Source organism: Clupea harengus, chromosome 13, assembly GCF_900700415.2.
Source record: "Clupea harengus chromosome 13, Ch_v2.0.2, whole genome shotgun sequence".
NCBI classification, from domain to species: domain Eukaryota; kingdom Metazoa; phylum Chordata; class Actinopteri; order Clupeiformes; family Clupeidae; genus Clupea; species Clupea harengus.
Window position 1 is genome coordinate 21914132 of NC_045164.1, and position 12500 is coordinate 21926631.

The following is a 12500-nucleotide window of genomic DNA, read 5'->3' on the forward strand; positions in this document are numbered from 1 at the left end:
CTAATACTCCAACACTACTAACACTCCAACACTACTAATACTCCAACACTACTAATACTCCACTACTCCAACACTACTAATACTCCACTACTCCAACACTACTAACACTCCAACACTACTAATACTCCACTACTCCAACACTACTAATACTCCACTACTCCAACACTACTAATACTCCACTACTCCAACACTACTAATACTCCAACACTACTAATACTCCAACACTACTAACACTCCAACACTACTAATACTCCACTACTCCAACACTCCTAATACTCCAACACTACTAATACTCCAACACTACTAATACTCCACTACTCCAACACTACTAATACTCCAACACTACTAACACTCCAACACTACTAATACTCCAACACTACTAATACTCCACTACTCCAACACTACTAATACTCCAACACTACTAATACTCCACTACTCCAACACTCCTAATACTCCAACACTACTAATACTCCACTACTCCAACACTACTAATACTCCACTACTCCAACACTACTAATACTCCAACACTACTAATACTCCAACACTACTAATACTCCAACACTACTAATACTCCAACACTACTAATACTCCACTACTCCAACACTACTAATACTCCAACACTCCAACACTACTAATACTCCAACACTACTAATACTCCACTACTCCAACACTACTAATACTCCAACACTACTAATACTCCACTACTCCAACAGCTATTCACAGTTCCTAAACCTGCAGCCCTTAGTGTGTAGGGCCCGCTTAATGTCAGCCATAAAAACCAGCTTTCAAAGAAAACCTCTGGGTAAAAAAGCAGAGAGAGAGAGAGAGAGAGAGAGAGAGAGAGAGAGTCTGGTTTAAAGTATTAACAGACTTATCCTGGCCATGTTGAAGGGACTAATTTGATGGTGTCTGTGGGTGCGTAGAGAGCGCCCAGGCTGGCTCTCGTCACTCTCCTCTCACTCTTCCCCTTTCTCATACTCACAGTCTCTTTAGTGCTGCCAGCCCACGGAAAGCCCCTGGCTCCAGCCGACTAATTAAATTATTCCTCAGGTCCCTGGAGAGAGATAGGGGCAAAGGAGGGATGGATGGAAGAGAGGGATGAGAGACATGGGGGTGAGAAATGTACCAAATCTGGGCAGGAGAGGAGGAGACATGAAGTAAATGGGGGGGAGAGAGTGGTAGACAGGGAGACGGAAAAAAAAGAGAGAGAGAGAGAGAGAGAACATAGAGGACATAGATGGATGAAGAAAGAGCTATAAAGTAACAGAAATAAGGTGAGGAAGTGAAAGGTAAAACCGTGAGAGATGGAGAGGCATCAGGACACTTGTGTGTGGTCATCTGGGGACTTGCTCATATCTCCAGGGTTACATTCAAAGCACAGTTACAAGACAGGTCCATTAAAACAGAACCCTGGCCCCCCACTGATCCTAAGCAGAGAGATCTGACCATCAGAGCAACCTCACAGGAAAAGAAACACCCGTGATGCACCGTGATGAACATCGGGCATCTCAAAACAGCAGCACGAGATCTTTCCCACAAATGGCTTAGAGTGTGTGCCTGTGTGTCAAAGGTCATAAGGTCAAGAAGCATTTATGGGTGAGAAAAGAAACTAACACACAATACTGTTTCAAGCCATTGGGAAGGGTTAGGGTAACATGGAGGTTCAGCATTTTTGACACTTGAATATAAAGCAAGGAGGGGCTTGACTCATGACCTTCCAGGTCTGAATTTGTGTAGGACACTCACATAAACAGAGAAGGAGAGAGACAAAAAAAAGTTGAGGAAACAAACAGAGCGGGAGAGAAGGGGAGAGACAAAAAAGTTTGAGGACATAAAACAGAGCACCAATTTCACAGCTTCCAATGATCCATCACATTGGACTCGCTATGCCGTAAGTTGGCGAAGGAGTTTATTATTGATGCACCACACAGTGACAAACACACACACACACACACACACACACACACACAGTGACACACACACAGAATTAAAATATAGAGCCCCAGGTAGATGGTGTCTTCTTAAGCATTCCTTTTTTTCCCAGACTATGGGATCTGGTGATATTAGACAGTGACAAATAGGGATTGCAGTAGACCTAATTTCATAGATAAATGACTGTTCTCACTCGGTCAATCTCTGCACAGGTGCGACTCCAGCACCTTCTGGTGCGTCTCTGTGCACAAAGTGTCTAATGGACAACGCTGCTCACCGCTCCTCTCCAAACTCTTCGCTCTTCACAGTCAATCTGAAGACACCTCGGGTCAGAGCGTGCCTGGGGGAGATCCTGAATAATCCATCAACTTGCTCATCCACTCTCTCCCTCCATCTCTCTCTCTCTCACACACACACACTCAGACTCTCTCTCCCATCTCCCTGTCTCTCTCTCACACACACTCAGACTCTCTTTCCAATCTCTCTCTCTCTCACACACACACATATACATACACACACACACACACACACATACGCACACACACACACACACACACTCATCCAGTGATCCGTTCATTACTCATGTACAGTATTCAGTTAGCAGATGAGCTGTGAACTGCTCTGTTCTGCTCTCCTCTGGCGTCTCCTTGACAAACGACTACACTGGTGTGTGTGTGTGTGTGTGTGTGTGTGTGTGTGTCTACACTGGCTGTGGGGAATCGTGTGCATCTCAGCTGAGGACGTCTCACTGCAGAGCTGTCAGGAGAAGGCAAGTCAAAGTGGGCCAGATTTATCTGGACGTTTGCTTTGCTACGTGGGTGCTTCCGGGCGCCTTTCACACAAAAGTCTCTCTCTCTCTCTCTCTCTGTTGCTGAAGAGAAGTAAGAAACAGGGGAGCAGATACAAGGAAACAGTTTGTGTGTGTGTGTGTGTGTGTGTGTGTGTGTGTGTGTGTGTGTGTGTGTGTGTGTGTGTGTGTGTGTGTGTGTGTGTGTGTGTGTGAAAGTATCAAGTGTACATTTAGTCTTCTGAGCCATGAGGTTAAATCAGCTGTGGCCTCCAGAGGATCAAGCTTTGTGATCCCCTACTCTCAAACAAGCTGTCAATCAAAATTCACAAATAGTCTTCGCTTCCTGACTAGCTACAGCGCCATCTACATTCTATTCCCATTAGAACTAACGTATACACTAGCACCATTATGACAAATAATGAGAAACAAAGGTTAACAAATGCCTTTGATATTGAGGGGTAATGAGCAAACCAACACGAAACAACATAATTATCTTTATAGCCATGCACTTACTGGCATAAATATTTAATAGCTAATGTTTATAAGAATATGATGTTGTGTGCACAGAGGCAGTTAAGCTGTGAAAAAGACCGCATCTAGACTCCCTGCAGTCATAAAAGTTCTTGTTTTCCAGCTTTTCCCCCCTTCTAAACTGGGGCCTCACGTGCACTGTCGGCAGAGGACCTGCTGTTTCACTCTGCCGTGTTGCGCCGCGTTAAGATGTGTCAGTGGTCGGAGATCAGGACAGTGTTACGCAGGGCCACGGCACGCCACGCTGGGGCCGACCACAGGCTTTGGCTGGGAGGAGCGCTCCCCCACCCGTGAGCACTTGCGTGGATGAAAATAGACTATTTCATAACTTGCCGTTCGAAAGGCCTTTTTACTGCAGCCAAAGAAAATATCCTGAAATTGTGTCGCCGGTTTCCTCCGACTGTCTGCCTGGGAGTGATGGGAGTCAGGAGGAGCCTCTCTCCCGGCACAGATGTGGAGAGGTGCATGATGGGTAAAAACAGCTGCAACAGCTCAACTGCCATTCCGTGAGGCGCTGTATATTTTCATTCAGGGGATGAAGTTAAGCCGTTTCTCCAAAACTCAAACCACAAGTTAAAACTACAACGGAGGACTTTACACTCTATATCTGTGAGTCACATGACATGTCTTCATCATTACTACTACCTAAAAACTGTCACCATGTTACATAACAAGTTATGCCTATAGTCCCTTGCGAAATAATGCAAAAGTCACCATATGCTGTAGTTGATAGATATAATTGTGAAACTCTGACTATAATCCAGTATGTATGTGTCTTAACAGTAATAGATACCCAGGGATACTGTATTTTCAGATGTTTATTGAAAGGTTTGTGAAAAATAACCATGGGTAGGTTTTCCCAAAGCCTTCTTCACTCTACGTCATTTGTAAGTTATACCTTAAGCTGTACCTTAACGCCGTTCTCCCGGAACGTTCTTAGCAAAGTAAGTCTTAGGTAAGAGATACTTTCATGAGGTTGGCCTAGACCACTCTCAGCTATACCTTAACACAGTTTTCAGATAAAACTAATTTTTAAGAGCTTAAAAAGTATCTGTTAGTGTCTGGACATATGCATTGACTGCGAAGTGAGACCAAGATATGTGTTGCATTACATTTCGTACTTCATTAAATATAAAGAAAAATTTATATATTAATCAGCCATTCATGTTTAATTCCTTGCGAGTACAAATCTATGAGTAACATCTAGCATATAGCCATCCTTATTTGGGATTTTTTTATATTATGACTTGAATAATATTTGTTGTTGATGTTGATGATCACCTGCACTCCAATCTGTACTCTTGGCCATCAAACTCATCTCACGCATGCTCAAACTCATCTCACGCAATAATTGCTGCCAGAAACATGGATTCAGCCACTTAAGGTTTACATGGGAAGATTTCTCTTAGGGGAACTCTTAAGGCATGGTTTAGGAAACACAGATAGAAAAGTAAACAACTTTAATAAGTGTACCTTTCAAGTTTTCCTTAAAATGCTAAGAGACGTTTGGTTATCAGGAAACCCAGCCCATACTCGTTGTGAGAGGAAGTTATAAAGGCCCAAGTGAGTACATCGACGTTCCTTATCTGTTCATGTCATGTTTAAACCAGACTTAACATTCATTCATCATTTATTGTCGCTCCATCCTGTGAGGAAGTTAAGACACTCTCTCGTTTTCAAGGAATTTGCATTTGTACACGAAAGGGCCCGTGCAGTGGCTGACGGTAACGCTGGCAGGTCTGGCAACAGAAGCTTGTGGTAATTAGTTTCAACTAATCGTGAGCGCACACAGATGTTCTGTGCCGATTTCACCAAAGCGTGCGCCGAGAAAATACCACGACTGACAGAGGCATTCATCTGTGTCTTTTCCTCTTCCAAATTCTGCTTTTGTGCTCAGAGGAAAACACACACATGTCCACACTCACTCACTCACTCACGCACACACACACACACACACACACACACACACACACACAAATGAAGGATAAGCCAGACTTGGAGAGAGGTCAAAGGTCGCTGTCTTCACTTCCACCGTACCTCATCCTGTTTTCTTCAGGTGCAGCAAAGGCAAGTTGCACACGCACACACACACACAACACAACACACACACACACACACACACACACACACACACACACACACACAGAAGATCAAGAGCGCGAGCAGGAGCTGAGTTCCAGGCCAACCCTTTCAATAGATCTTTGAAAACTCCAGCTGGACAAACTCAGAGAGGATGAACTTTCCTTTCCCTTCTTTGCCTCTCCTCCTTGTTTTGCTTCTTCTCTTTAAATGGAGCCATTTCTCCTTTCCTTGATGTGAGGGGTGGCGAATGGTCTGGGGCCCCTTCACCCTCTGTAGTCCTGATAAGCTCACCACCTCTCTCTCTCTCTCTCTCTCTCTCTCTCTCTCTCTCTCTCTCTCTCTCTCTCTCTCCCTCCCTCTCCTCTCTCTCTCCCTCTCCCTCGCTCTCTTCTCTCTCCCTCTCTCCCTCCCTCTCTCTCTCCCTCTCTCTCTCCCTCCCTCTCTCTCCCTCTCTTCCTCTCTCTCCCCCTCTCTCTCTCTCCGCAGCTCGTATTTCAGAAGCTGGTGGGGCGCTGGCCAATTAGATTTAGTCTCGATGTATATCTGAAGCTCACAGAGCATTGGGCTTCCGTCTGGCCTGAAGGGAATGAAAGCGTTCCCCCTGTGACATTAATGGGGAGATTTATATCCTAATGGACACGCTCAGACACGGAGGGCCCCCTCTGAGACTCACTCCAACACAAGGAAGAGGCGCTGGGGGAGGGAGGGAGGCACGAGCGGGCAGACCACACACAGAGATAACCACACGCACACACACACTCATGCAGATGTATACACAGACAAACATGCACACACAAACAAACACACACACACACACACACACACAAACACACACATACAAAACACACACATACAAAAAAAAGTTTCACGCACACACACACACACACACACACACACACACACACACACACACACACACACACACACACACGTGCATGATTTGAGGCGAAACTACAAAGCTCAGTACGAGCAGCTTGGGAGCCGGAGTGAGATCTCAGAGGGGCCGGTGATTTATGGAAACTGGGCAGTGTGACAACAAAGAGCACGCTTTTAGTCACAAATCACCTCTCTCCCCCGCGCCCCCCACGCCACGGGCCCTGACTCATGCACAAGCACACCGGCCAGCGGGGCAGAGGACTAGCGGCGGCTGCTCACCGACCCCATCACACCGACCCCATCACATCCACCCCATCACACCGACCCCATCACATCCACCCCATCACACCGACCCCTTCACACCCATCAGAGGCAAGAAAAAAAAGAACCCCGCAACTTTCACTCTGCAACCCGGGGGGTCGCCAGCACTGCCATTAAGTGGGCATAAATAAAAACCCTTATTAACTCCCTAACGATTTAACGGCCCGGCAGCCAATGCATGCGTCTGCACTACACTGGCAAAGGAGCTCTCGCTCGCCTCACTCGCTTACTCAACACTGGAGCTGAACACAAAGACACAAACATAAGGAGAAAATTAGCGGTGGATTTGTGTTGAGTAAACATTCGGAAAGTGACATTTGGAAAGAACATTAACCTGGTGGACGAGGCCCAGGACTCGGGACGGGGAAGGAGAGCGGCCTACCCCAGATGGAGGGGGGAGCGAGGGGTGGGGGTGGGGGTCTGGGTCGGGGGGGAGACGGGGGGAGCGAGGGGTGGGGGTCGGGGAGCGAGGGGTGGGGGTGGGGGTCGGGGGGGGAGGCAGGGGGAGACGGGGGGTGGGGGTGGGGGTCAGGGGGGAGGCAGGGGGAGACGGGAGGGTTTCACTGCTGCCAGGAGTGACAGGGGGAGTGAGAGCAGAGCCAGTGGAAGGGGTCAGAGCTGGGACCGGTCGCGCTGGTGACATCAGTGTCTGACATACAGCTTCCCCTTCCTGTTTCCTCAGAAGAGGAGGAGGAGGAGGGAGTGTGTGTGTGTGGGTGTGTGTGTGTTTGTGTGTGTGTGGGTGTGTGTGTGTGTCTGTATGCCTGTGTGTACGAGAGTGTGTGTGTGTGAGTGTGTGTGTGTGTGTGGGTGTGTGTGTGTGTCTGTATGCCTGTGTGTACGAGAGTGTGTGTGTGTGAGTGTGTGTGTGTGTGTGTGTGTGTGTGTATGCGCGTGTGTACGAGAGTGAGTGAGTGTGTGTGTGTGTGTGTGTGTGTGTGTGTGTGTGTGTGTGTGTGTACGAGAGTGAGTGTGTGTGTGTGTGTGTGTGTGTGTGTGTGTGTGTGTCTGTGCTGGGAGCGAGGGGCCAGTGACATCACACAGACCTCTAAATCTCCCACCTCCCACTTTGCTGAATACTTGCCCAAAGTTTTTTGTAATAGAATGTTTATTTAAAGTTTAACCCTTTTTGGCTCAGCTCCACTTTCACACACACACACACACACACAACACACACACACAACACAAACACACAGGAAAAGTGACATCAAAAACCTCTAAACGCTAACCCCACCACCCTTCACCCTTCTTCCCCCACGCAAGGTGGGGTAATCTGTTCACCCACTCGTGAATACTGAAATTCACGAGTGACTGCTAAGCCTTCATCTGGCGGAAGACGAATTAGACGTCGCGAGCGGCACAATCCTGGGGTAATTAATGAAGACAGGTGAGATGTGATCTGTAAATCAACAAGCCTTTGGAGTTCTGCTGGCGCTGACGCAAACGTTTCCCTGCGTGCTGCAATATTTACAGCGGGGGGGGGGGGGTGTTGGGGTGTTGGGGGGTAGCGGAAGCAGTTGACAGGAGGCACCTGTGATTCACTGGCAAGCTCAAGCTGCACATACCGCCACGGTAAAAAGGAACAAATCGAGATGCATCTAACCCCGGCTATGTAAACAAGATGGATGCAGGTATAAGGGAAAAAGGGCGTTGCAGCGGTTGAGGAGATGGAATGGGTTTTTGGGGAGGCTGGGAAGCTGTGGGGATACGACCTTCTGTTTTCTAATGAAAAATTGGGATTGCGCAGTGACAGTGGTTACGGGTGGAGGTGCAGAAAAAGAAAAGAAAAGAACGCTTGATTTAGGCCAGCCAGTGACGTACATTCCCTTCCCACGTGAATCAGTGCAGCGATATCATATTCCGTGAGAGCGGTAAGTGCAATGACGAATCACGCCTCGGGTCCCTGCATAGCTGGACACTCACACTCATCATAAGCAGATTAAAAAAACGGTCGGCGCTGCTGCGGCTTCCCCTCTAGCACTTCACTGGTGTCGTCTTAAGCTCTCTCGGCCCCTCCACACACACACACACACACACACACACACACACACAGACACACAACACACACAACACACACACACACACACACACACACACACACACACACACACACACACACTTGTACACACTCTCCTGACTGACTCATACCTCAGGGATGCAGAGTAAAACCCCACAGCTTGGGCCACCAGCCACCCCCATCTGCCTGGTTGAAAAGAAGTGACAAATACTCACAGATGATTTCTCATAACATCACACTTAGCGAGCGGACGGATGGATAAGAGGATGAAGGGCTCTGAGGAGACCGTTTGAGATGCATAATGCGGTGACGGGGTCAGGCGTTGCATTTATCAAGCCGCAGCAGCAGATCTAAGAGATGATTAAAACCTTTCCCAGATGTCATTCCTGAGGTGCTTCATTCCCAGGGGGGGGGGGGGGGGTTGACAAAATGTGCAAAGAATGCTCAGATGTGGGTGGTGGTGGTCGTTAATTAAAAGGAAATAAGCAAACATGTGACAAACAGGTTGTAGGAAGCCACCTCATCAGACAGGAGGGTAGGGGTGTAAATACTTTATAGAAAACAAATGAGACACATTTAAAAATGTGCGGAATTGAAACCTGCTGACAATCTGATTTGAGTGTTTAGTAAACAGGACACAGAGAGAGAGGGAGGGGTTTGCCATTACAGATTGTGTCTGAATGAATCATTTGCTGCATGTGGTTTATCTCTTAACAGTTTAAAAAAAGACAATTTACCACTATTTCAAAATATGAGAAACCCTTGTCTTCCTAATCTTCCAGTGGAAGCACATACATGAAATAATGCTGCTTTTTCATCACTGATAGGAAGTCGATGAGGGGCAACTCCGTCTATTTGATAGGAAAGAAAGGGGATTGATATCTCTGAGGCTAAGAAGAGGAGGAGGAGGAGGAGAGAGAAAGAGAGAGAGAGAGAGAGAGAGAGAGAGATAGAGTCAGAGTGAGAGTGAGAGATGGTGTATGTATTTGTGTGAAAGATGAAGAGAGCTTGCGCAGACTCTGTCCCTTGAGTACCTCGGGCACAGGCCGGTAAATCAACCAGGGCACAGACGCCGGCTCCTTAACCCTGCTTTATGACCCTGCAACTGAATTACACTGGCCGGTCAACGGCCACAGCAATCTCACCATCTCTTTCTGTAAGTCATGCATCAGGAGTGATTCACCTCCCAGGCCATGCACACAGAGAGACCCATCCCAGGCCCTCTCTCGGAGGAATTCCCACCGGAGGAACGGTCCGTCTCAGCCTTAGTTTGAAAGATGGGCTAGTTAACATGAGTCAATGCAGTAGAGACTGAACGGAATATTGGTCCCGCCTTGACTGGTGTATTTCAGAAATGTCCCATTTTAGTCACTAAATGAACAACAAGTGTGTGTGTGTGTGTGTGTGTGTGTGTGTGTGTGTGTGTGTGTGTGTGTGTGTGTGTCTAAATGACATTTACATAATGAACAACTTGGCAGTTCAAAGGCGAAAATGAACAACATCCTGACTACCACCAAGAAAACAATAGCTTCCTCAATGGAAGAGCTTATCTAGAATAGCTGGCATAAGAGGCTATCTTTCGAGTGTCTGCAGAGATCTCTGGAAGCACGTTCAAACACGCTTCATTGTCAAAGCATAAAATTAGCCCTCATTTACTAAACTTAATCAGGACTGTCTCTTTTGACACCAGCGATTTAATTAAAACAGAGGTCTCTAATTAAAACAATTATGCACACCTCCTCCTTGCCTAATAGACAATTGCCCCACAACCCAGTAAAGTGGTACGCAGCGCAGCAAAGCAAAGCAAAGCAGATGAAGGGAATTATTCAAAAGCCGCTTCACACACACACTCTTGTGCAGCGCATCTGGGATTCAAGCCTATTCTTTGTGTTTCAGAAATCAGCACCCTGCTAAAACCACCATAATGGAGACTCTGTGTTGGATTTTACACTACATCTAGTTCTAGAGTTGGTGCAAGGGAAAGCACTTTACAAGCATAATAAATGGCTGTTGTGAGTTGAGTCATGAGTCGTGAGTCGTGAGTCGTCAGTCGTGAGTCGGGAGTCGTGTCACAGGAGTCCCTCTCATAGGAGGCAAAGCGGTAACCTCTCTGGTCTCTCTGGAGTAAAAAAAAAAGCCACTTGAAAACTCGCAAATTCCCCTTCTGAACTTAATTGCTATTTCATCGGAGTGTCTCAACTATACTCAGGTCAGGAATGTCACCAGTTAATATTTCCAATGAAAAAATACTGATCTGATCTCTAATCTGAATGATGTAATTTGTTGTAAAAAATGTATCCCCGATTGAATTATTTTCATTATATGTATTAATAAGTAAATCTTGAGGTAGGGACAGGAGTGTGCAGACATAAAAACAGTCCTGAGAGTCCATTTCATTGTGTCCCTCTCCTGCACTCAATCACTCCTCCTCACTCACCCAATTCTCCAGAGCACTTTCAGTTTCATTTATCATACAGCACCATTGACAGAGAATAGTGCCCCCAATGGGATGTTTAAACCCAGAGGCAAGGGGGGCGGGGGGGGAAACCTCCCTTTCAAACGTATTATTGAAAAATTCGGAAAAGTGGTTGAGATTATAAATATTTCATTGACATCGAATGATAAACTTACATATTCAGAATTCACTCTTTAAAAAAAATTACAAAAATCAATGGAATGTTTTCGCTCCCAAAACAATGCGATGCGACTGATTCATGACTATAACTGGTCACCTGCTCGAACAACAGTGACTGAAGGTGATTGGTGTCTACTGTTTGACAGACAATGGCAATAAATAAGACCCCCTGACAACCTGACCTCTAACTAACTACTGCCATCGGATTGATGTCTTACTCCACACACACACACACACACACACAGACACACAAACACACACACACACACACACACACACACACACACACACAAACACACACACACACACACACAGACACAGACACACAAACACACACACACACACACACACACACACAAACACACACACACACACACACACACAGACACAGACACACAAACACACACACACAAAAACACACACACACACACATCACTACAGTAGCTAATTATATCAAACACTGGATCTCTGAGATGTGTGAATGTGTGTGTGTGTGTGTGTGTGTGTGTGTGGAATAAGACATCTCATCTCACTTTGCCCCTTCTCACGTTGCCTGGATCTCTAAGATGTGTGAATGTGTGTGTGTGTGTGTGTGTGTGTGTGTGTGTGTGTGTGTGTGTGTGTGTGTGTGTGTGTGTGAACGTGTGAACGTGAGAAGGGTAATGAGAGAGAGTAGAGAAAGAGAGGGTGAAATAGACAGGGGTGGGGGGGGCATTTGGCAGAAGTACCCCACAGATGCCCCACAGACCAGTCTGTGCCAACATGGCTGAAGAGGTCAAGTGGTGAAAAGAGGCGTTTAAGAGCCAATGGCTTAAATGGTCAATTGGTCAATGGCTTAAAGTGCTGAAGTTAATCATCCACATAAAAGACAGATCAGACTGTGATTTGGGCACCAAGACAGCGAGTCCATAATCAGTGTCTGACGACTTCATGTGTCATCATGGGAAATCATGGCCTGTCACATTAAAGCGCTGTTATTCATAATCACTCGGGATCGGGTGAAATTCGATCTCTGACCACATCTCAGAGGCAAGACATCTGTGGTTTCGCTTCTGCTCCTAATCTATTATGTGTAATCTTTGGGCAATTTATCTGCAAATAACATGCGGAAAAAAACGAGCACTAATCCTGACTCCGATGCTGAGTAAATGACCAGAGAGTAGAGTCATTATGAGCGCCAGTGTCCTCGACAGCATGCGTCAGCGGCTGATTAAAACCGAGAGGGCGGCTAATCTAACCGAGGGTGAAATGACTAACGCACAAGCCAACCAGCTCATAGCTGCTCCAGTCCGTCTGTGTCTTCTGAAAGAGCACGC

The 12500-nt window shown here is 46.6% G+C and overlaps 1 protein-coding gene across 1 annotated transcript in view; it reads right to left on the reverse strand.

Moving 5' to 3' along the window:
* The window catches only part of LOC105893426 (adhesion G protein-coupled receptor A3), a 144278-nt gene that overhangs the window by 106822 nt on the left and 24956 nt on the right, over positions 1 to 12500 (reverse strand). The window contains exon 3 of the mRNA XM_031578689.2: positions 983 to 1054. Coding sequence (XP_031434549.1) covers positions 983 to 1054 — 72 coding nt within the window. The remainder of the gene's footprint in view (positions 1 to 982; positions 1055 to 12500) is intronic.